Source organism: Trichomonas vaginalis, chromosome III (assembly GCF_026262505.1).
Source record: "Trichomonas vaginalis G3 chromosome III, whole genome shotgun sequence".
NCBI lineage: Eukaryota > Parabasalia > Trichomonadida > Trichomonadidae > Trichomonas > Trichomonas vaginalis.
This window is the reverse complement of record NC_067205.1, coordinates 15,999,344-16,023,320: the sequence shown is the minus strand read 5'-3', so window position 1 is coordinate 16,023,320 and position 23,977 is coordinate 15,999,344. Positions and strand designations below refer to the sequence as shown.

The 23,977-nt window shown below is 31.3% G+C and overlaps 13 protein-coding genes, 1 non-coding gene and 1 pseudogene across 15 annotated transcripts, besides 5 other annotated features; 6 read left to right on the top strand and 9 right to left on the bottom strand.

Annotated features, from left to right (window-relative positions):
• Positions 1-4,254: part of a mobile genetic element that runs on past the window's edge.
• Positions 38-762, bottom strand: TVAGG3_0710660 (integrase core domain containing protein family; the record flags this gene model as incomplete). Its single annotated transcript, XM_051243760.1, has 1 exon — positions 38-762. A coding segment is annotated over one exon (725 nt), but the record flags the coding sequence as incomplete, so codon positions are not given.
• On the bottom strand, positions 831-1,364 carry TVAGG3_0710650 (keratin-associated protein family; the record flags this gene model as incomplete). Its single annotated transcript, XM_051243759.1, has 1 exon — positions 831-1,364. One exon carries the CDS (start codon positions 1,362-1,364, stop codon positions 831-833), a length of 534 nt encoding a protein of 177 aa, XP_051090346.1.
• TVAGG3_0710640 (organellar and viral DNA polymerase type B) lies at positions 2,183-2,768 on the bottom strand (the record flags this gene model as incomplete). The annotated part of the gene is made up of 1 exon (XM_051243758.1): positions 2,183-2,768. A coding segment is annotated over one exon (586 nt), but the record flags the coding sequence as incomplete, so codon positions are not given.
• TVAGG3_0710630 (organellar and viral DNA polymerase type B) lies at positions 2,921-3,472 on the bottom strand (the record flags this gene model as incomplete). Its single annotated transcript, XM_051243757.1, has 1 exon — positions 2,921-3,472. One exon carries the CDS (start codon positions 3,470-3,472, stop codon positions 2,921-2,923), a length of 552 nt encoding a protein of 183 aa, XP_051090344.1.
• TVAGG3_0710620 (uncharacterized protein) lies at positions 3,490-4,254 on the top strand (the record flags this gene model as incomplete). The annotated part of the gene is made up of 1 exon (XM_051243756.1): positions 3,490-4,254. One exon carries the CDS (start codon positions 3,490-3,492, stop codon positions 4,252-4,254), a length of 765 nt encoding a protein of 254 aa, XP_051090343.1.
• A 184-nt stretch (positions 4,255-4,438) lies between these two features.
• Positions 4,439-5,741: a mobile genetic element.
• On the top strand, positions 4,535-5,661 carry TVAGG3_0710600 (annotated as a pseudogene). The gene has a single exon. A coding segment is annotated over exon 1 (1,127 nt).
• Positions 5,742-5,814: 73 nt separating the features above from the next.
• On the bottom strand, positions 5,815-6,387 carry TVAGG3_0710580 (uncharacterized protein; the record flags this gene model as incomplete). The annotated part of the gene is made up of 1 exon (XM_051243755.1): positions 5,815-6,387. The coding sequence occupies one exon, from the start codon at positions 6,385-6,387 to the stop codon at positions 5,815-5,817; it is 573 nt and encodes a 190-aa protein (XP_051090342.1).
• Positions 6,388-7,116: 729 nt separating this feature from the next.
• Positions 7,117-7,622: a mobile genetic element.
• A 1,545-nt stretch (positions 7,623-9,167) lies between these two features.
• Positions 9,168-9,633, top strand: TVAGG3_0710560 (uncharacterized protein; the record flags this gene model as incomplete). The annotated part of the gene is made up of 1 exon (XM_001306094.1): positions 9,195-9,521. The coding sequence occupies one exon, from the start codon at positions 9,195-9,197 to the stop codon at positions 9,519-9,521; it is 327 nt and encodes a 108-aa protein (XP_001306095.1).
• A 765-nt stretch (positions 9,634-10,398) lies between these two features.
• TVAGG3_0710550 (uncharacterized protein) lies at positions 10,399-13,290 on the top strand (the record flags this gene model as incomplete). Its single annotated transcript, XM_001306093.1, has 1 exon — positions 10,407-13,277. One exon carries the CDS (start codon positions 10,407-10,409, stop codon positions 13,275-13,277), a length of 2,871 nt encoding a protein of 956 aa, XP_001306094.1.
• Positions 13,291-13,471: 181 nt separating this feature from the next.
• Positions 13,472-13,504: a mobile genetic element.
• A 40-nt stretch (positions 13,505-13,544) lies between these two features.
• On the bottom strand, positions 13,545-14,261 carry TVAGG3_0710530 (heat shock protein 70kD (HSP70), peptide-binding domain family; the record flags this gene model as incomplete). Its single annotated transcript, XM_001306092.1, has 1 exon — positions 13,545-14,261. One exon carries the CDS (start codon positions 14,259-14,261, stop codon positions 13,545-13,547), a length of 717 nt encoding a protein of 238 aa, XP_001306093.1.
• A 107-nt stretch (positions 14,262-14,368) lies between these two features.
• On the bottom strand, positions 14,369-14,779 carry TVAGG3_0710520 (ATP binding; the record flags this gene model as incomplete). Its single annotated transcript, XM_001306091.1, has 1 exon — positions 14,369-14,779. The coding sequence occupies one exon, from the start codon at positions 14,777-14,779 to the stop codon at positions 14,369-14,371; it is 411 nt and encodes a 136-aa protein (XP_001306092.1).
• A 211-nt stretch (positions 14,780-14,990) lies between these two features.
• TVAGG3_0710510 lies at positions 14,991-15,104 on the top strand. The gene has a single exon. It is a non-coding gene; the product is annotated as a tRNA-Phe (tRNA).
• Positions 15,105-15,567: 463 nt separating this feature from the next.
• Positions 15,568-16,660: a mobile genetic element.
• A 1,381-nt stretch (positions 16,661-18,041) lies between these two features.
• TVAGG3_0710490 (protein CBG06246 family) lies at positions 18,042-20,317 on the top strand (the record flags this gene model as incomplete). Its single annotated transcript, XM_001306089.2, has 1 exon — positions 18,650-20,293. The coding sequence occupies one exon, from the start codon at positions 18,650-18,652 to the stop codon at positions 20,291-20,293; it is 1,644 nt and encodes a 547-aa protein (XP_001306090.2).
• Positions 20,318-21,015: 698 nt separating this feature from the next.
• TVAGG3_0710480 (uncharacterized protein) lies at positions 21,016-21,453 on the bottom strand (the record flags this gene model as incomplete). The annotated part of the gene is made up of 1 exon (XM_001306088.2): positions 21,016-21,453. One exon carries the CDS (start codon positions 21,451-21,453, stop codon positions 21,016-21,018), a length of 438 nt encoding a protein of 145 aa, XP_001306089.2.
• A 94-nt stretch (positions 21,454-21,547) lies between these two features.
• TVAGG3_0710470 (protein CBG06246 family) lies at positions 21,548-22,936 on the bottom strand (the record flags this gene model as incomplete). Its single annotated transcript, XM_001306087.1, has 1 exon — positions 21,548-22,936. The coding sequence occupies one exon, from the start codon at positions 22,934-22,936 to the stop codon at positions 21,548-21,550; it is 1,389 nt and encodes a 462-aa protein (XP_001306088.1).
• Positions 22,937-23,977: the final 1,041 nt, after the last annotated feature.

The window sequence follows — 23,977 nt, the reverse complement described above, 5'->3', positions numbered from 1 at the left end:
ATAATTTCGACTTAACCTTAAACGTTTCTTTGTCAACGGTTTGTCGTCAAGAACTACACGAACCTTTGTACCAGGAATGAAGGTAAATTGTGTTGAATTTCTGATATTTTGTGTTTGACTTCGTTTCTTTTGTATATACTTTTCTTCTTGTTGTTGTGTCATTGAATTTGGTGTATGTCCTGTTGTAGAATGTGTTGAGGAATTATATACTTCGAGAAAATTTTTCATTGTTTCTTCGGTAAAGTCTCGCTCTTGGTTTAAATCTCTGAGCGTTCTTATGAAGCGATTTATGATGCCGAGTATGTTATGGTTATGGTCTTCAGTAGTGTAGTGAGTTATGTTATGCTTAATGAGAAAATCTGTGATTTCATTGCTGAGGTAAGCACTGTCTTGGTCTGATGTTAAAGTACTTGGGCTATGTTCTGCTACAAACTTTTGTAAAACTCTTAACACTTCACGAGTTCCTTTATTCCTCATTGGATATGCATATGCTTTGCGAGTGTTAACATTAATGAATATGAGGAATGGTTTATGTCCTCCTTTTCTGCTTTGAATGAGAGTGTCAAATTGGTATGCGTCAGGAGCCTTGGAGTAAATTGGTAAAAAGTAGTCGTAAGGGTTTATTTTTGTTTGATGTACAACATTTTTGTCAAAGAACCTTTTAACTTCAGCTCTGTTAGTAAATCCCCAACTCTTTGCAGCTTCATTGAACTTCTTAAATGACCTCCATGGATGTTGTTCGAATACTTCTTTCAAGCTCATTTATGTAAAGTTAAAGATTTTATTCAAGACGGTAAGCCTTGACCCAAAGGGTCTAGGCTCAAGCGCGTTCATTGAACGCGGTACCATGCATAAACCGTCATAAATGGTGGCATATAATCTTCACCCGAGCCTGTTGGATTTGTTGTGAAAGTGTGTGAATGATTTCCTCCTGGTTCAGTTGGTCGAAAAGTCTTTTTTGCTGAATTGTTATAAGATGGAGATAAAACGTCATTGCCAGCTTTATAGTCTGAGTTGTATAATGGGTGGTCTCTTAATGAGTGGCTATGGTCGCCAGAAAAGTTTGTCGTTCCTGTATGAGTGTGCGCAGGTAAGTTTGCTTCTTTAATTTTCTTTGAGCCTCCTGTTTGCTTTGAAGAGTTAGCACAGTATAAGAATTTGTCTACAATCTGCTTCCACGTACCAAAACCTAAAACACTTGCCGGATTTGTTGAGTTCATTGACGTATAAATAGAGCCTATAGGATATATGGTTTCAAGAATCTGAGTCTTCATTGTTTGAAGTTCTGTTTTGTCGGCTTTCTTATCTAACATTGCTGGTAGTTCGTATGCTTCAAAGTTTCTGGCATGACCTTCAATGTTCATACATCTGTTATCTAAATTGTTTAGTGTATCTTTTACGCTTGTACTCGGATTCTCTAAAGGTGCACTTGAACCCAAATCATAGTTCAGTATTATGTCGTCTGCTCTAACAGTAGTGAAGGATTCATGTGTATGGTTCTTGTCAGCTTTACTATTTAATGTAGCTTGAAGTTCATTTATATCGGAGATATTGTGTTTATGAGATTTCAAAACTTTGTTCGTTGCGTCAAGTTCATCTTTGTCAGCTTTACTTTTAATAGCATCTTCAAAAGTTATTTTTGCCTTAACTCTCAAAGTAAATCTTGGTTCAACTAATACACCGTTAACAAAGAAGTATGAAGCATAAATTTCATTGTTATAACCAAATGCTTCTGGTGCTTTACCTGTGTCATACTGTACAGTACAGTGTATGTCATAACCTTTAGCACGAATGTATTTATATCTTCTTTCATTAACATCTTCAGTGCTTATTTGTTCATCCTGTGTTAAATATCCATGGTAGTCCGTTATAATCTGTTCGTCTGAACTTATATAATGAACATGGTTTTTATCTGCTTTTTCGGCTAATTTCTCTTCTATCTCATTTATTTCAAGTTCATGCCTACCACTACCTCCCGAAGAAGTATTTTTCTTCAGCTCTTGAAGAACGTCCACTTCGCCATCTTTGGTGTCAATAATGAGACTTTGAGTTAAAACCTTTCCTGTCTTAATGGATGTTTGTAAAACTTCTTCTTCACCGTGTTCGGGGTCATGGTCGTCATCATATCTTGTGAAATCAGAGATGTTGTCATACATTAAGCATATCTGTCTCAAAAGTTCTGCTATTTGAAACTGGAACGAAAGATATACAGAACTTTCATCATCTCCTAAAGTCAAGTCTGCTTTCTTAAGTATTTCTTGAATGTATGCAATGAGAACAGAGTACCTTGGAAAATATTCGAACAATATTTCATTAGCTGTTGGTTTTGGTGGTTCTTCTGGAGTTTCTGTTGTTTCAGTTCCTTCTGTAGGTTCTGTTGGAGTTTCTGCATCTCTTGACTTCAATGCTCTTGCTCTCAAAGACCTAAATGTTAGAGCACCAGGTTTTACAAAGGACTTTATAAATGCTTTAATAGTTCCTGGTAAGTTATTGTTAGCATTAAGTAAGTTCCTTATGCTTCCATCATGTACGTCCATAGCACTATGTAAAAAATCTATACTTTGCTTGTAGTCAGCAATAGACTGACTGTGATTTTTTAAAGATTTGTCAATACCTTTAAGCCAATCTTCATGCATGTCTGATACTGAGCCAAGAATATCATTTGCTTCCTTTAGTGTATTTTGTGCTTCTCGTAAAGTATCCAATTCCGTACGTGCATTGTTTGCTATATGTCTTACAGTATCTATTTGACTCCTTGTTTCTTGCATCCAACCAGATAAAGTTTTAATAGTATCCGAACCATTTGAAATGAAGTTCAAAGCATTTTTAACGTCATTTAAAACTTCTTCACCAAGTACCGCCCATATCTTTCCGATTTGGTATTGAAGAACTCCATATGAAGCAGCTGTTAAACCAGTATTTATAAGGTTCCATATCCATGATTTAGCAGTTTTTCCATCCTTTCCATCTTCACCATCCAAACCGTTTTCGCCTTGAGGTCCTTTATTCCTTGTATTCCTTGTGGTCCTTGAGCTCCAGTGTCACCCTTCTCTCCTTTCAGTTCATCTTTATGTTCGTTATAATATTCTAATGTCATAAGGTGTACATCATTACTGCTACCAGCAACGCCGAGAATTTGTTTCTCATTCATGACTAAATTCTTTAGGCATTTAATGTTGTCGTCAAATCGAAAGCTCTTTAACAATTCAATGAGAACATTTAATACTTTCACTAATGAGGCATCTACTGTAGAATTTATATATTGCACCGTTCCATCATTTATGATAGGAACTTTACTTATTGTAATGAATGGGTCATAAGTGTTAAAAGTATCGAAATCAATGACTTTTTTAGTTTTTCCATCGTCAATGACTAAATTGTTACCTTCCACTGTTAAAGTTGAGTTTTCATTTACTAGTTCATGTGCTCTTCTTGCTTCATTTGTTTCATACGCATATGCAGCAATAGTCATATTTTAATGAGAATAAAATGTTGTTCTATTTGCAAAGTACAGACCCGAATGAATACGGAATAGTAAAGCTACAAACAAACTTAGGGCTTCAGAATGAAGCACTTGCTTTCAGAGTTGTTGACTTCAATACTATCGCAACTTTTGTCATAACAGATGAAACAGATTTCATAGAGATTGAAATAGATGACAAAAGAAGTGTTGTAACATTTCCTAACAGAGCTGGGTATAGAATAGATAAAATTGCTGGAGTCATAGATACTCTCATAAATGAAGAAACTATTGACAACATAGATGTCGAACTCTCTTCTGAGGGAACATTGAAGTTCAGTTATGCGAAGGAGTTCAAGATAACACGAATGAGTCATAGAGTACAATTGCTTCTGGGAGCATACCATATGACATTTCCTTTGAAAAGTGTTGACAAAACGATTGAGATGAAATCTGTTCCATACGTATGTTATGGCAATTGTTTGTACATTGAGTCTAAAATAGCTAATGTCACAGGTATTTCAGGAGTTAATAGTAAAGGTTCAGTAGAATATAAGTCTTTCTGTTATGCAGTCAATTCAATGTTCATTCCAAACGTTCCTGTCATAGCAACTCATTTAGGTAAATGGGTTCGCATTAGTCCACATAATTTGAAAGACATGCAATTCAGACTTGTTGACTTTCAAGGAGAGCCTGTAGAACTGAAGGCACCAGTGCGAATGACTGTTGAAGTTGACTTTTTAGAAAATATTAAATGCAACAGCTTACAAGAGAACTCAGAGCTAAAAATATAAAGTATGAATGTTATGTATTAGGTCATGAACTTTGGTTGTTGCTGTTTGATGAAACAAATGAGTTAGTTATGTCAGTCAAGAGAACAGAAAAATATTGTGTTAGTGAAAACTGCACCAAGTCAATAAGATTAGGTTTGCATTATGAAGATGAGTTCGATACTGTTGAAGAAGTTTTGGATAGATATAGGGTGTCCAAAGGTGCGTTTAGCACAGCGCTCTATATGAGACTATTAAAGGAGATATATGCTGATTATAAATATATAATAAAAAATATGAATATATGTATATGATGAGTATGTTGTATTTTGGCGCCATGCCGGGATATAAAATGAATTTTGAGACAAGAGGCGGTTTCGCGGGAAATTTTGGCGGGATTTTTTTCATTTTTTTAATGAATCATAAAGAAAACATCCTCGCTCTTGCAAAAAAATGCAAAGACTGTAAAAAATCTACGAGACATTGGTAAAATGCTTCGGTATGGATTCTCCTAGCTATTCCACTGTAACGTATCATGTTAGGATGTATCACTTCATGAACAAAAAGGCGCCCATCATAAAAATTGACAAAAAATCGCCGGATCAAAGAAAAATCAAAGCAATTCTTCAAGCGCTAGATGAAGACCCAAGAGCATCACTCAGAAGGATAGAGGAGATGACAAAGATACCACGTACAACAGTCAGTTATTATCTGCACAATTATTTGAACTACAAACTAGCGTATACACGTTGGGTTCCGCACAACCTTAATTCAGTTCAAAAAAAATCTAGAGTCCAATCTTCGAAAGAGCTCCTCTCTATATTGGGTGCGTATCAATCCAAGAAGTTTCGCTTTTTAGTAACAGGGGACGAGTCTTGGTTTCAATATGCAACAGAAGCCAAAATCATGTGGATCCCGAAGGATGAAAATCCGCAAACATTCCCGAAGAAAAAAATTGACACACCAATGATAATGTTGTCGGTTTTTTGGGGCGTGAATGGCATCATCGCAATTGATATTCTTCAAAAACCTAATACGATGAATGCTCAATATCTAATTGACAATGTTCTTACTCAAATTATCAATTCTGATGAGTTTGAGAAATCCAAACAACAAAAACAAAAGTTTGCAATTCATTTTGATAATTCAAGAGTTCACAAAAGTCATAAGGTAATGAATTACTTGGTGGAAAACAATGTCAAAGTTGTTCCAAACCCAATTTATTCACCTGATATTGCACCCTCTGACTTTTATTTATTCGGCACGCTAAAAAAGAGAGCTGAAGGACGCGAATTCGCGAGTCCAGATGATCTCGAAAATTTTGTAAGAGAGCAATTTGAGCAATTTTCTCATGATGATTTAAAGCGTGTCTTTCAAGCCTGGATCGATCGCTGCGAACGCGTGATTGAATCCAATGGTGATTATATTTAAATAAACTTTATATATATGTAACTTGTTTATTTCTATTCGCAGTATTCAGGTTTGTGCTAAACACACCTTTGGACACCCTATATTACAAATTGCTAACTTGAAATTTTTTTTGACTGACGGCGCAAAGCGCCAAGACCGAAGGTCCTGACTGCTTTAATTTACTAAAACATATTTCAAGCAAAGTTTATATTCTGTTGAAAGTTCTTGCAATTGAACGTCTTGAATTAATCTTCCATTATTTTCTTTACATTTCTCACAATGCTTTAAAAATCTTCTTTGGTTTTTCCTTTCTGGATCATCACGGATAGAATAAACTTCTTCTTTACAAAATGGACAAACTTTATAGCCGGTGAGTGCTTCAACGTCTGTTATTCTGTCAGCGTGAAGTTTTCCACATGGACTCTGTGTTAATAAAATATTTACTGTTTCAAATTCTGGATCTATCATTATTGATTCCACTAATGGAAAGTCTACCTTATTTATGTCCACGTCTTCTGGTTGAGGATCACAATAATAGAAATCAATATTAACATTTAACATTCTCGCTAATCTCTCACTTTCTGATGAAATGTCAAACCCTTCATATGCATCTATTGCTTCATTTAAATAGCTTCTACGAGTTTTAGGATTAGCACCATCAGGAATGTTATAGAAGCGTTTAAATAACCTTCTACCTTCTGCTCTAATTTGATTATCATTCATTTTAGCTGTTCCGTTTTTGTTCATTTATGTAAGAATAAAAAATTAAAAAATAAATAAAAATAAAGTTTATTTTTTAAAGCCCATAAAATGAATTAAGAACACATAAATTTTTATCATCTGCGACGTGACGAATACATTTTAATTTACTCAAGAATGTGTACCCTGATACATTAAATCTAATTCCTGTCTTATTTAATTTCACAACTTTGAAAAGGAATGTATGAATAGCTATAAAATGATGAGAAGATGTTTTATGGGTTGCTTCCATTTTTTCTGAAATAAATGAATAAATATAATGTTTATAAGTTTTCATATCTTTTATGTTCTTAATAACGAATGGTATAGACCTTTCAACTTCGTCTTCCTTCGGTGCTGTTCTTTCATATGAAACATTATTGGTATCTTCAATAATGAAACCACAATCACACAAAATTTTATATGTTCCAATGGTTTCTTTTGATATTTTATCTAATAAATCAAAAACTTTATCAACACCTGTGCATTTATTTAAATAATAATTTGTGTAAATATCATGATCTTCTTTCTTAATTGTATTAGTTGCATATGTCACGTTTTTAAGAGCTTTTTTGAATTTCTCAGAATCGAGAGGGGGTGAAAGTAAGATACAAGGGTATTTTTCATTATCAATAAATTGTAACTTATGTTTACGAATAAATTTAGTACCTTCTTCTGAAAGTGTTTCGTCTATTTCACCATCTAATAAATTTTGTGTTGATTCTGAGACATAATTTTTATATCTTTCTTCATGAGATTTCTGAACTTCTGATTCCGAAGCTGGGATATTCATTAAACCCTCTACTTCATTTTCATTATATTTTTCAACTTCTCTTAATTCCTTAATTTTTTCATCTATTTCATCTCTTATTTTTTTCAGTCTTTCAATTTCGCTGTATTCATCATCTTTAATCCGTTCTTCATAATATTCAGGGAAAACATCAGGTTCTTTAGGTTTTTCTTCTTCAGATGTGGGATATAAGAAATTTATAACATCATCTTTATTCATTTTTCCATCATAATCTAAATCATTTAATAACTCCGCGAATTTTTTACAATTTCTTAAATAATATTTATCAACTTCATAACCCACCTCCTCTAATATATCCTTTATTTCCTCGTTTGTGAATCCTAATTTTTTAACGTTGTTAGTTTTGACGCTCATTTCATACAAAATAAAAAAATAAAATAATAAACATAACTAAATTTTAATTTTTCGTAAGAAGTTTATTTCTAATTTCTTTTACTCGTTTATGAGGTCTTTGATTATGACTCCATTGATTCCATTCAGGATTTAAACAATGTTTAATTAATCGCGGAATATCTGACATCATCTATATATATAGCTTCTTTTATAAAAGATGAAATAAATTATTTTTAAAAATAACTTTAATTTTTTTAATGATTTATAAATAAATATATTTTTTATTTCATTATGTATGGGCTGAGTGTAAATGTCTTACAATTTTGAAAATTTTTTAAATCTTGATTTATTCAAAAACGTAAGAATAAAAACCGTCAGAATCATACATTTTTTACTTCATATGTTAAAAAAATGATACAAAATCGCTCGATATTGTATGAATTCTTACGTTTACAAAAAAAGTCACAAAACCCTTCCACATATACTACTTCATAAATTCAAAACATTTTTTCATTCAAAACATATAAATTCTTAAGGAAATAGTCAGGAAATCATATAAAAGGAGATATTTCATTGATTTCTTAAAAGTTAAATGATTATCAGAATCAAATCAAACATTTCAAAGGCTTATATGATATTATATATCGTCTGTTTTTGATTTGCAATCGTAATATCATTGAATTTTTGTCAAATAATTTATAAATAAAAAAGTTTGAAATTGAGATTGAAACAAGAATTAAATAATGTTTCAAAAACTAATAGAAGTATAAATTGAATGGTGTTAAATAAAAACGATCACAATATTGATATAAGTTACGGTCTTTTTTTCGGATTCGCCTGATTTTGCTTAAATATGTTACTAGTTAATGGATAATATTGTTTAAAGGAGACTGTGACATGTGAAATCGAAGAAATATTATGATGGTTCCGAAAATCTGTTTCTATTGGCTTCATTGTATTATATATTGATCAAATCTTAGTGTTTAGAAAGATTCATCAAATGGGTGGTCTGATTTCTGTGATTAAATTTGACTTTTTTTAAAATAAAAAAACGACTTATAATACCTAGTAATATCTTGAACAAACATATCATTGGACTGTTGATATCTGAGAGTTTGCGTTGAAATTTAAATGATTAAATTTGTCAGATAGGAAATTTAGTTTGAAAAACAAGAGTTCTACGCTGTTAATAAATCATTATGTAACAATTGTGTATTTTTAGTGTAATATTGTTCCTACACTAAACCATTATTAAATTTGAAAAATAAAGCTGGAAATTGAAAATAAATCTTTCGCAATCCTATTAGAAGTTATTCTATTTGAAGAAAGAAAGTAATGCATTTGGTTGAAATCTGAATCGATGAATAAATTGCAGCGTCTTACTCGAGAATCAAATTTGAAAATACCCGAGATTTGAATTGAGTTATCAAACTCTCTCAAATTATTTGTTCGAGCAAATACATATAATGATGTAAATACAATATCCAGAATAATATATTAAACTCATTTTTGAATAGTTTACATTTTTTACCTGATGATCAATTTTCCGCTTAATATGCAATAAAAACAATAATAATTGATAATTCATCAATGATAGTCTCAATTTCTCACAAAAATCGAAATCGTTATTATGAATATAAAATTAATAAGTTTACATTACTTGCCATCTATCATGAGCACAATGACATCATCTTACCGCAAAGACGTTTCCGGCTGGAGCAACAAGGGCTTCTCCCCATCTTCTGATGAGCCAGCTCCAGTCAAGACACGTTCTCTTCTCACAAATCCACTTTGGAATACAACATATCGTAGAGATTATTGCTCAAGAGATCCAGCCACCATGAGGTCGGCTACATCATCCTTTCGCGCCACAGAATTAAAGGAAAGAACAATTACACGCTCCCTCGACCCTCCAACAACTAATATCAAGGTCTGGGAAACAACATATCAGAGAGATTTCTGCAGCCAGCACGGAGAAAATTGCAACTGTGAGCATTAAATTTATATTACAATCTCTACCCGATTTTTTTTTGAATAAAATATCCATTTGTAAAATTCTTTTCCATTTTAGATCTACAACAGCATTAATTAGCCCATTTACTCAAAATAAGTAAATACATCTCACTAATTAAGAGAAAATGTGAGTTAACAGAAAAAAAAATATTTCATAATTCTTAATAAATCACTTCAAGGGGCTATGAATATAAAATTAATGATATGCATCTAAAATATAATAATCTAAGTCTATAAAGTTTGATTAAAGAACAAAGTTTCAAAATGCAACATTACTTTAAGTATATATATCAGAATTGAATTATGAAAAAACTGAAGCAGGTGAAGTAATACTAGTAAACGATTGAGATCAATTGAATTCTTTTTAGGATTAGATCATTACAAAAAAATTCGAGTCTAACAAGCACAATTTTATGATTAGAATTCGGCGAACTCGAACTGTCTTCCAAAAGGCACCAATACTTACCCGTATTTGAAGCTAGTCGACTCTCACAAAGATGAATCTGAATAAGACGTATATGCATATAATATGTCATACATATAAAAAGCTTAACTTATGAATTTCAATGATTTATCACTATTATTAAATAAAATATAATTTGGATATAACAAAATTTGAGTAATTTCGGTGTTTTTCATGTATGAAATTGTGGTATTTGATTTTTATTGTCATGGATGAAAGCTTTATATGCTATTAAATGCATTAAATATTATGAAAATGCATCAATTAATTTTTTGGAAGCATAACAGTCTAGTTTTTTTTGAGTTATTTCTTTTTGGGTAGTGTTAAATGTCATGGTTTCATAATTATATATGATCATTAAATTTTCATTATCGGAATCCTCTCAATTCACAACTCTGCCAAAAAAAAATGAATAAAGCTCTTTTCTTGAAACATCTTGCAAATCCAGACTTTTGTTTTGCCAAGAGTAATTTCAAGGCTTGTTCGCCAAGCTCAAAAATTCTCACTCCTGACAACTATTCTCAATGGGCTGGTTTTGTAAATCCATATCTTGATACAGTCACAATCTATTATGCGGATGACACGATCGATTCAAACAACAAGCAGCTTTACTTGAATCTTACAGGTCTTCCAGATATTTCAGAACTCATTTTAAGTTCAGAAAACTCATATAAACATGTCTCTCTCGAATCATCACAATTAACACAAGCCTCATTAAAGATAACACTTAACTCCGTCAGTCTCTACTCAGATCAAGCAATAATCAAAGGAAATAAATTACAATTGATTTCCTGCAAGGCAGAAGACAAATATCGTTTTAGTCTGAAGTACTTATACATTGATGATGCATCTCTTCTCAATTTTGATGCAAGTATCGACTGTTCAACAACATATCTTGAATTGACAAACAAAAACTCAGTTGTTAAGGCTAATTTCGTACATGCTGGAACATCATATGTTAAGTTTACTGGAATCCAAGATGATGGAACTGTTAAATTCGAGAATAATTTGATAGAAATCGAAACATCGAAATTACAATCACAGTTCAAATTCGATAACTCTCAGACAAACGTAGAATTCATTTTTGCCGATTCTGTTAAGAAATTCTCAGTCTACAACATGTATGAAAGCGAAAATTCCTTATTTGCACATACAACATTCAACGGACGTTCCGACTTAGTTCTTGACACTCCAATCAATATCGGAAGCTCATTACCAGGCCCAATTGTCAATACCGAAAAAGGATATAATTTATATCTCGGAACACACATGGCTGGCTACAGATTACAGACCGGATTCGCAAATACCGACGCCAAAGGTATTATTAATGCTGATGCAAACAAGTCTTTCATCATTCCAACAGTCCCAATTTTACCAGAAACAACAATTACAGGAAAATCACTTTATACAGGTGAAATAGTCACTTCACCTTTGTCCTGTAAACTTACAGCCGATGTTGAGCAATTTTACGCAGATTTAATGACAAATAACGGAGATGAAGTTTCTCTTGAAGGAAAAGCCATCTACAGGATCAAACATATCATGGGTAACAATGCCAACATTAAAATCGACAAATTGGGCAATTTGGACACTTGTGGAAATGTCAGAACAAAATTATCGTTCAATTCACTTGAAAATGGAAGAATCAAGTACCACTTCCACACAGAAAACATCAAGGAAGGTACTTTCAATGTTATCTCTGGTTCTGGAATCGATTGCGAAAATTCGAAATTTATTTACGATGAATTACCATATAAAGACTTCGATGCCAAGATAACATGCAGTAAGGATACAGGCGTTACTGTTACAGTCACAAAACTCGATTCCTACAAGTTTTGTCTGACGAATTTATCAAATAAGTGTCCATCAGGCTACCAAATGATCTCTAACACTGAGAACCTTGATCAGCTGATGACATCCAACTACGCGAAGATATTTGTCTTCACGGATAATCAACAATACCACTTCCCAATCAAGATTTCAAGAAATGACAAAGTAAAGATCGAATTCATCACAGAAAACAAAGATGTATACGCGGATATCGCTGATGAATCATTATCTACACCTCTTGTCATTAAATCTACAGGAGTTAACTTGAATTACCAAGGAAATTCCAAATCTTGCAACATTTTATCGATGGATGTTTCTTCTGCCACCGTCATTGGATTGTACAACCTAGATGTGGCTGATCAACAGCAATCTTGGACTGTTGACTTCGATAATTCTTATCCTTATTCAAAGAAAGACAAAAGAACCCTCAAAATCAGATCGGACCTCTACACATTCAATGTAAAGGCTGATCTCCAGTCAGATTACTTGATTTTCCCTAATAACGACGTCAAAATCGAATCTGAAAAAATTATTACAGTCGAATCCTCCAGAACTGTAAATTACAAAGGCCCTGATATCGTTTTAGCAGGAAACATTTATTCTGCCGACTTGACATTAACAAATTCCCAGATAAATCCAATTTCTCAGACTCCGAAAATTTTGTCTCTCAAATTTAACGGTTTAATTCAATCTTTAACCGTTTCTGAAAATTCGAAATTAATTTTAGAGGGAACATCATCAAGTGCATCGATCAAACAACTTACTATGAGTCCATCTTCATCATTTGAGATCAAAAACAATTTTGAAATTGAAGAATTAGTTATTTCATCGAATTCCAACATTTCTCTTCCATCAAATCTTGTTTGCAAGAGACTAACAATGAGAGAAGGATCAGTTGCTTTAGTTAACAATAACTTACACCTATCAGAACTTTCGCAAGATGTTGTTCCGTCACTTTTATCTTTAGTTATCGTAAAAAGTGACAGTTTACAAATTGATTCAATTTCGATTGCCATGATGGTTGACAAAGATGATGTTGCACCACATAAATATTATGAGTTACCTGATCTCATGATTATTAGTGGAAAGAATTCCATTGGAAAATACAAAGTTAATGCTGTAAATCCATATTACAACACCCCAGAAGGAGTTTTATCTGTTGTTTCATCGAGTTCTGGAGCTTTCTTGGGCCACAGAGACCAGCCAACTTATTCCCCAACAACACAAGTCCCACCAACATACTCTCCAACAGTAGTTCCTCCAACTTCATCTCCAACTTCAGATGAAAGTAACTCCAGAAAGAAAGATTTAGTTTTCTCTGCAATTTTCTCACTCAGCGGTGTTGTAGTGTTGGTTGTAGTCGTATTGTTGTTGTACTTCATCGCAATAAGACCATGTAAAGCTAAGATAGATAACAACCCACTTCTCAGCGTTCAAAACATGATTTAAATTTGAGTAAAACTAAGTTTTTTATATTTTTTTTACAAAAAATTTAGTGATGCCGATTTGGAAGTTAATTTCAATTTCGAAGGTAAAACGTCATTAACTTTGTTCCGAAAGAAGTTATTTTAACTCATTCAATAGTACCTTATATTACTGTTATACTTTTTTGCAATCACAATAACGATATATTGATATTATGGGAGCATGTCTAAAAGTGGTAAGTGCACCCTTAAATAAAACATTAATGAAATTGTATCATATTCCAAAGAAATCTCAGTTAAAATACTCGTCAATTTGTTTTTTAAAAACAAAAGTAAAATTTAAATGTTTAATGAATAAATCAGAAATAGAATTCCTCGCAAAACTCATCATACATTTGCTTGAGTTCTTTGTAGCATTTATGGTATTCTTCCATGATTCTCTTAATTTTGTTTTCTTTCTCAGATATTCAGATACTTGATTCACGAGATCATCATAGTTCTTTTTAATCTGTTCGTTCCTATCTCTCTCTTCCATATTGTGTTGTATCAATCTCACTGTTTCTTCGCTTTCTTCATTAACATTTGTTCCTCTAAACACTTGTTCATCTCCTGACTCTGAGTCAATCCTCTTGTAGATGACTTCCAAACACATGTTTTCATTGACAGCAATTACTAGTTGGAATCTCAATGATTTTGGTTTGGAATTTTCTGGAATTTTCACTGGATATCTTCCAACTAATTTACAATGCTGCCAATAATTTGATTCTCCTTGATATACTTCAAGAACAAGGCTTTTTCCGGTGTTCGTGTATGTTTTAACTTCAGAACGACATGGAAGAGGAGTATTTTTAGTTAATAACTTCGGAACATTGCCATTTTTGACTACAAAGCCAAGGAAAGCACTGAAAACATTATGAAGAACAACAACATCTTCATCATCTTTTGGTTTTTCGTCACTTTTCGGTTTTTGATCTGAATTTTCTGTTGGATCAAAAACTGTATCATTCATAATAACATCGATGTATGGATATGCTGGAGGTGTTGGTTGCTGCAAACGAGTGTAATGATAAAAGGCAGCTCCTTCTGCAACGGCTGTAAGGCATGGAATGTTCTGTATCACTTTAAGTTTATCTTCTCCTGTGCCTGAATTCGCAAATATTTTAAGACTTCGGCTGAAACTTCAAGAGGTTTAACTATAGTTTCTGTATCTTCGTATTCTAATACAATATCGATGTCATTATCAGCGGATTTTTTAATGCCAAATGGCCAATTAAAATTTTGTTGTTCAATTTCATTGAATGTCTGCCCGATCATACGCTTGGAGTCAAATGCAACAGCTTTTGGATGCATTTCTAGCTGCTTTTTGGCAGTACTACCATATTCTCGAGTGGATCCGAAAAATACACAAGAAGGAATTGATTGGTCAGCACCAATTTGAAGAACTTCAGTAGTCTTTTTATCTGGATTATAAATAGCTATAGAAGAATATGTTGTACCAAGATCAATACCAACAAAAGGAGTATCCATGAAAAAAAAATTGGTGGAAAAAAGTTTATGAAATTTTTATGGCGAAAATTGAAAAAAAATATGTATATATTCATGTATTAAGATCCTAAATAAATTCAATGTGAAGTCGCAAATAGTCGAAATTTTCAGAAGAAAATTGAAACTTTGATAAGTTACACTTTTTTAAAATTATATTATCAGAAGGGATTGTGAGAACAGATTTATTGTTTTAGGGGCTTCGTCCAATGGGAGGATGCAAGTAAAATCTCGTTTTGATAAAAGCTTTGCTTTAATCAAGTTCAGGATTTCTTATTCTGAGATCTCGGTTCGATTCCGGGAGTTCCTAATTTTTTTCTTTTCCATTTTTTTTCCCTGATCAATGAAATTTATAAGATTATACTGATTGCCCAATAATAAATATGATTTATTAAGAATGAATATATATATATATATCAATACAAATTTCGAGTGAAATCAATGATTATATTGTTACAGGATTAGAACAGAATGAAATACAATTAATAAATCATGCTTGGTCTAAGGTTGTTTCCTTTCATATTGCCATGACGATTACTTTCAATTCTATTTTGCATGATTTTACAAAAATATCGCTTGATATTATTTGCCAATGATTAATTCAATGCCAAGTAATTTCTCTCAATTATATTTGAGCACAAATTGAGATACTATAGAAACATTCTATAGTGGTCTCAAAAATAGATTTCAAAACCTATTCAAATAATTTGAGAACCTAATTATAAAAATATTATATGTTAATAACACAATAATATTTTCAAGAAAAATTTTAAGGGTCCACTGTAAAAATTGAAAGTCTCTCAAAATTGAGAGGTGATTTGCAAATAATCGTTATCGTCTTTTTTCGAAAATCCGCTTTTCCTAGTGTTCTGATTAATATTTTGTGAATGTAACAATAAAGTATATGTTTTAGTAAGATGATAATACATTCTATCACTTCAAATCACATAAAAATTGCAAAATCAGCGAGTTTTATAAGAACATGATTTTTTCGAATTTTTTCGCTTCTGGATGCGTGTTTTGAAAAATAGATATTTTCGAATTTTGATTTTAACTTAAGTATAAATTTTATATTAGGGATTTTTTTGACCTATTTTCAATCATTAATTCCTAAGTTTTTCTAGGAATTTAATTGAGAAGAAATTAGGAAATTCGCTTTAATGCCATTACATCCTAATATTGTGATGTATGTAGTTTATATTTATTGAGGCTAATGCCGGAATATCGTGCATTTTATAAAAAATTCAAAGAATTGACAATTGGATAGCACAAATTTAATTCTCTAGACAAAGTATTATTGTTTATATATTCAAAGCATTATCCTTCGTTTTGAAATGTTGGCCAAAAATTTTCGTGTTATTTTTTGTGTTTCAGCATAAATTATGTATTGACTTATGAAAGATAAGCATTTTATTCATTATCATAAAGATATACCAAAACAAATTGATAAAATTTAAAAAAATGTGTATTTTAGTGGGTATTATTCTGGCCAATGCCCATTTTTAAACGATTTAATATTGACCATATCAATAGCCGACTCAATGTAAAAATTTAGATATTATTTTTTTCATTATTCAAACTTTGATAAATTTTAGTATAATGAATGATTTTGTTTCGTGTATGATACAGAAATGAAAAGCTTGATTAATATCATTTTGCATTTTTTCAAGAATGTTAGAGTACATCTACATTAAAAAATCGGATTCGAATTGCGATACTGCATCAAATTGTTGCACATCTGATAAGGATCTCAAAAGAGTAAAGTTAATTTTTTTGTGTTTTTTTAAGTTTTGGGCCTTAGTAAAAACGCCATCTTGAGCAATATTTTTGGGACGACGATAGGCCTTATTTGGCCTTACAGTAGACACTTAAAAATAAAAATTCTCTGAAATTTTAGAATCTATACTTATACAATGTACTTATGTTAATTCTAGAAAAAAACTTAGAATGGTTTGGTTAGATATTAAGTTTTTTAGATTAATATTTTAACATTTTGATAAAACAAGCATTTGTTCCATTTTAGAATCGCCATTGAACTCTAGTTTGACTAATATGATGTTGTATGATCAAATAAATTCTAACTTCATGAGATAAATTTTGAAATTAGAAAATGCGATATCTGACTCAAATATTTATCTGAACACATTTAACATTCAATGATAAACTAAAGTACTATACAGCAGATTCGATTTGGCTTATATTTTATATAATCAACAAATAATCCTATAAAATTGTGCTATTCACGTTGCTCAAAGATGTATTGAACATTCCCTACTTGTGTATTGATAAAATTAGATATAGATTCTAATGTAAATCGATATTTTGAAAATTCATATATATTTTGTCTTGGTTTGGCATTTGATCGTGTTGAAACCGGAATTGCAATATATATCATCTAAATATATAACTATCAAAATATGAGCTATAGATTTTTAAATTATTCTCCTGAATATGAGTGACTAACATAATTATATTGAATTGAGTAGTAAGAATCATAAATATTAGAATCTGACGATAATTTATTATAACTTTATATAGGAACAAGATTATAAATGATGATGAAAATAAAGATTAAATTTAAATCTGAAAATTTGAAAACATTAAGTGTATATGATAGCATTACAAAATTAAATTTTATGTGGAAGAGGAAATAGAGGAATTAGAAGTATTATGAGAAAATAATAAGATATAAAAACAAGATTCTATTAAATGAGTTAATTTATAGAAAGGAATAACAGTGTGAATGTAGTAAATGAATGTTTTCATGATGTATTATTGAAATCTTAAGTTTTGTTAAGAAGATAATAAGGGAATCAAATTTTGTATTAGGAAGTTTGACCGACAAGAGTGTATTGTGCACTCTTGTCGGTCTGCATGTCTCATTCCGGGAGACATTGTCACTGCATGTCTCCCAGAATGAGACAATCTTCCGCATTCATAACTTGAATGCGGAAGTTTGACCGACAAGAGTGTATTGTGCACTCTTGTCGGTCTGCATGTCTCATTCCGGGAGACATTGTCACTGCATGTCTCCCAGAATGAGACAATCTTCTGCAATCAGAATGTGGTTGCAAAACTTTGACCGACAAGAGTGCACAATACACTCTTGTCGGTCTGCATGTCTCATTCCTGGAGACATTGCCACTGCATGTCTCCCAGAATGAGACAATTTGTTGCAATCAGAATGTGATTGCAAAAGTTTGACCGACAAGAGTATATTATGCACTCTTGTCGGTCTGCATGTCTCATTCCGGGAGACATTGTCACTGCATGTCTCCCAGAATGAGACAATCTTCCGCATTCATAACTTGAATGCGGAAGTTTGACCGACAAGAGTGTATTGTGCACTCTTGTCGGTCTAAATGTATCTTACAATCAAAGACACTTTCATACAATCTTTTCGAAGTTAAAAAAAAATTTAATTCGTTTAGAATATGAATTAAAAATTTGTAACTCAGTTTTGTTATTATGGAATCACCTTGTTCGAACTCTAAGATTTACCCTTGTGATAAGTTCAAACTATACATTGATCAATTGCCAGAATTGTTAGAAAGTTCTAAGGAACTTCAAAGAAAAATTGTTCTAGTAAATGAAAACGACATGCAAACGCAAAGTACTAAATTAAGCAGTGATGATGAAAGACTTCTAACAGATATCAGAGAAAAATATAAATTTTGCGATTTATATTTCAAAAAATACAATAACACGCGATTAACATCAGAAGGATTGTATCAACTTAATGAGTTGAAAGATATACTAGAATCATTGCAGTCTAACAATTCGAACGCAGAACAAATAAATATTTATAAAGTTCAGAATTCATCAACAAATTCGAGATGTCATCCCTTCAAGCTTATGGATAAAATAAGATCATGTCTCAAAAGCAATGAAGATGTCATAAGCTTTTTTGATAAAGTAGTATACCCAAAGTTCATGGAAACATATCAGGGCGAAATGGCACCATGTCCTGCGAAGGTAATACTAGATTTTATGGATTATATCGTTCCAACATTTTTCGGAAAGTTAGTTGGAAATCCTATTCAATTCAAAGTCGAATCATCTGAACTCTTCGCAAGCAAATCTGAGTTCCTCATTTCAAGAACGATGCCAGATGAAATGAGGAAAGATTGTCTCTCCGTATTAAGGACAGTCATGGACTTTAGTTTTAGTGAACAAATCGAAGATCGATATGGAGTCAATCAAGAATTCTTGACTCGGAAAGCTAAACAATATTTGTGGGGTTCACGGAAGCTTTTACAGGATCAAGCAATCGAACAGATTCCAGAATTCGCAGAGCATCTCCGCACAGGAGTGAAATCGTATGACTTCGAGAATCTCGAGATCGAATTCTGTGATAACTACAAAGCGACTGTCGAACCAAAAGTGAACGGCGTCGAATTTGGAGAGATATTATCATTGAAGAAAGGAGAAGAAACAGTCGTAAGATATTTCATCAAAGCTTTCTCTGGTTATCCAATCAAGAATCATCGTCAAGGATCAAAAGATATTTGGTCATCAGAGATGATATCTGATTGTGATGATGATCCTTTTCCTCCTTTCCACTATCGTCATCCGAACTTAAGAGATCCTTTTGTATACAAAATCCTCGAAAGTCTTGGTGTTGGTCCACATGTAGAAATCATCATAAATCCATACATCTCATGCGGATTTTATATTGCTACACGAGATTTAACATATGGAAACCAAACATTTATCGAACTTGGAAGTACTAAAACTCGTGCAGATTTGGATTGGTTCATGAAGAATCAACTTCTACTTTTTCCAAATCAATATGGCCATATTAAAGAAAATCTTACGACACTTGATGTTATTGAAAGAATATTATGTTTAGCAGATTTACATAAGCATAATGTGGGACTTTTGTTGATGGGATCTGACAAATATCGTTTGGTAGATTTTGTCAATAATGTTCCTATTTTAAATCCACAAATTATCGATTTTAAAGTTTATAGAATGAAAGAATGGCAAAGAGAGTATCTTGGAAGACAGTTTAGAGATGGAGATAATCATGGTGAATATAAGGAACCATGCATAATACCAAAGTTGATCCAGTTCAGACCACACGAAGAGAAGTTCTATATGGGTTTCAAAGCAATAAAAAACATTCAAGAGATATTAGGAAAGTTGATTCCAATCGAAAATCCACATGATTCTCAAGATGTTGATGAAATACAACTCAAGGAGTTGTTGAAACAGAAATTTTCAGAAATCAAAACATTGCTTCTTCAACGGAGAGATGATTTGCCTGTTCTTGGTAATAGAACTAATGCAGAGCTTATTGGATACAAGTTCAAAATTTGTGAAGAAGATCAAAAGAAAGAAGGAAAGTATCGCAAATATGTCGAGGATTCATTAGAAGATCTTGATGATTACTGCAAAGATGTAATTATTAACTATCACATCCTTAAAAACTATATCCTTGACAAATATCATGAGTATTATGATGAAGATGGAAAACTCAAGAAACAAAATACTTAATTTATATCAAAACTTTGTAAAAATGTAATTCATCAAATTCTGTATTCTGTATATTTTTTTTAGATTTCTCCAAAATAATTTACTATTCTACTCCTTTATCTCAATCTAATCATCTAATTGGTTGGCACTGCATGAAAAAATTATAAAGAGTAATATTTTTGTATAAATAGCTGAATTTATAATTGGTTAGTCCTAAAAATTAAAAAAAAAATCTCAAATATCTAGTTAAGTATGCCAACAGCTATATTTGAATTGATAATTCATTTTAAAGATTTATAATAGTTTATGTTTAACAGCTTAACAACATCATCCAAACAGATATTTCAAATGGAGCAGATATCAATACTAACACAAAAGATGGATGGACCCCTCTTCATTATTCAGCCAGGAATAATAGCAAAGAAACAGTCGAAATTTTTATTTCAAATGGATCAGATATCAATGCAAGCAAGAGATTTAATAAGAATAAATTGAAATAAATAGTAAAAAATGTTTTGAATGGAAATCCAAATTATTCTGCATGAATTCTTTTTCAGAAGATTATTATATCTTTTTTGAAGATGCAGTTGTTTGATTAATGATTTTCTAATTCAGAAATGAGCATCCAGTTATCAGGAACAGAACCAATTATAAAATTTACTTTTCTGGTTTACTTACTCTTAATATATTATTAATAATATAAATCTTTTATTTATAATCAATCAAACTAAATGCAAGTATTTTTATTTCAAAGAGTGTGATACACAATCTTGATGTTTCTCTTTATTTTTGTGATACCTATTATAACCTTCAGTGATGAAATTCTTAATAATTTCATAGTTTTGAGCGATTTCATCGCGGTATTTGTAAAGCTCATTCAATGCTTTGCGATAATTTTCTTCAGTGAATCCAATTAATTCCCAATTGCTTCTGTTCCTGATAACTGGATGCTCATTTCTGATGTTAAACATTGCTTCTATTTTTTGTGCTTCATTATTCAATAACTCTCTGAATTTGATTACATCAGTATCATCTGAACATCCTACATTAAGACCAAGGCATGTCTGAATATCTTTGAGAGCATTAAATGTAAGCAAATATTTATCCTTTTCTGTCTTATTTTGGAGAGAATCAACAAAAATAAAAGATGTGTAATTGCTGAGGGAACTTATTCCATCCATAAAATTCTCCCTAAGATCTTCATCGAATTTCTCTTTCTTTGAACCAATACCGAAATCAATAATGTAAGGATCTAATTCTGAAATATTAGTATCATTATTTATTTCCGGACATCCATTTTTTCACAAATCCGATATTATCATCGTTCATATCGGATAGCAACATGATACGTATAATAATATCAACTTTTGTAATCTTTTGATATAAATTTTGCTTGTCTTTTGATTGTTCAAAAATTGAATTGTATTTTTTTAAATTCGAAAACATTATAAAGCTGTTATTATCTTTGCTTAAGCCTTCAGTGGCGATATAAAATCCGCGAGAAATAAAAGGATTGATAATAAAATGTGAAAATGGGCCTATTCCAAAGTGTTCAAGAATTTTATAAGCAAAAGGTTCCGCCAGATAAGGAAGAGAATATGAATCAAGAAAAGTAGTAGTTTTGATTGCTTCTTCTGTTTTGATTTCTGTTGAGTTTTCTTTTTGTTTCTTAATTGGATATTGTTCATATCCTTTAATAAAATATTGTTCAGTTAAGTTTTCACATTCATTTAATAATGAAAGAACAATTCCAAATGCATCACCATTCTTTTTGCTTGAAGCTATTGCCTTGTAGTTATCTTTGAATAAAATTTCAAGATTATTGGTATTAATTGATGAGATCCCTTCGCGCAGATGTTTCTCAAAAGGAGGTATTTGCTCAATTGCTTGATCTTCCAAAAATTTTCTTGAATTCCAATATTGTTTAATGATTCTTGATGATAATTGAGCCGGGCTTATTCCAAACTTATCATTATCTTTTCCTTCATATACAAAATCTACTGATGCTCTTATAATGACAAGAACATCATTTCTGATATCATCATTATTTGCTCTGGAAATTAATAGTTGAGGACACTCACAAATATAGGTTAGTTCTTCGTCTAATAACCGTAAGTTGTTACCCATAAATAAGGAGTAAAATTGTTTAATAAATTGTGTCATTTTACTATTGTATGAATCTGCATTCGTAGGAGGTTGTTTCATTCCTTTTTGAAAATCTTCCAATTTTGATTTTAATACACCATTTGGTTGTATTACTTCAATTGATCTAAGTATCAAGTCATTCAGAGATAAATTCATTTTTCGAATTTCTTCAATATGCGTAAATTGTTTGGCTGGCGAATTTTGAACTAATCTAACATCTTTTGGGGTATCTTCAGAAGAATATTGTTTTAATTTATCAAATACTGGACCTAATTTTTTATGATTTTCAATTAATACTTCATATTTGTGAGCTTTTAACTTGTCAAGTGCACCAATTATTTTGTTTCCTCTGTTATATTGTTCACGGATATTTACTATTTGTGAGATTAGATCATCTTTTGGATATTCAGGATCAGGAGATTGAATAAATGTTAGAATGGTGTTAGCATAATTCACTAGATCTGGTAAATAAACCTCGTAATCTTCAATTGTTGTAATTGGTATTGGTTCGTTCGACATTAAAAATTTTGTAATATGGCATAAATATAATATAATTAATCATTCAACGACTATAAAATCGATATTTCTATCTTTTAATATATTAAACTTCTGAAATATAACTTTACAATTCTAAAGGGAAACAAAATTGTGAGATAAAACAAAACATATTAAACAAAAAAAATCGGTTTGCATTCAATTTTAAATATACATTCCTGACGGAAATAATAATTATCTAATATTATACCATCATATCAATGATGTATTTGCGAAAGGAAAAAACTTTTGTTATGAAAATTTTCATGTATATTATTTAATTTCTTTATGTTTAATACATATTAAGACTAGATGAGGGTTTTGTGAATTAAATTTTGAATGAATATAAAATTAATTTGATTATAGGAAAAGTGATGCAACTCATTTATATCAAATCACAAATAATAAAAGCAATGAAATTAATATTTTTTTTTCAACGAGTGAATTAAATTTTTTTATAAACAAATGAGTACACAAACAATATCAATAGGGCTTTAAAACATTTGTAGTAATAAATAAATATGAAACTCGTCCATGTATGCTTTTTCAGAATGGAGTTTTAGAAAATCAAAATTTTAAATATTTCCAGTATAGATGTTAATCTGAATAAACCAAAATTTCGAATATGGGACTTTTTTTGGAATTGGTATAACCGAGTTTATCAATATTGCCGATATAGGGTCGAAAAGTGACAATAGAAGAATTAACTATGAATCAGGAATCGGTTTGAATTTGGAAATATGTATAGTGTTTGCTTTATCCGAATCAAAAATTCTTGTCAATAATTAAGAATTGAAAGATAGATTTGTCATCAGAATTAAATTGATGCTTCTGGAATAGGAATTAAGATGATAGAAAATATTGTTGAAGTTAGATATGTAAGATATATTGCTGATATATATAAATAAAAGATATAAAGTTGTAGAAGTCACTCAGAAAAATCAGAACGATTTTTTTATTATAATTTTGGCATAGAAAAGTGACAAAATTTACACTTTTCCGACGTTTTGTCAGGGGCGTGAAGCG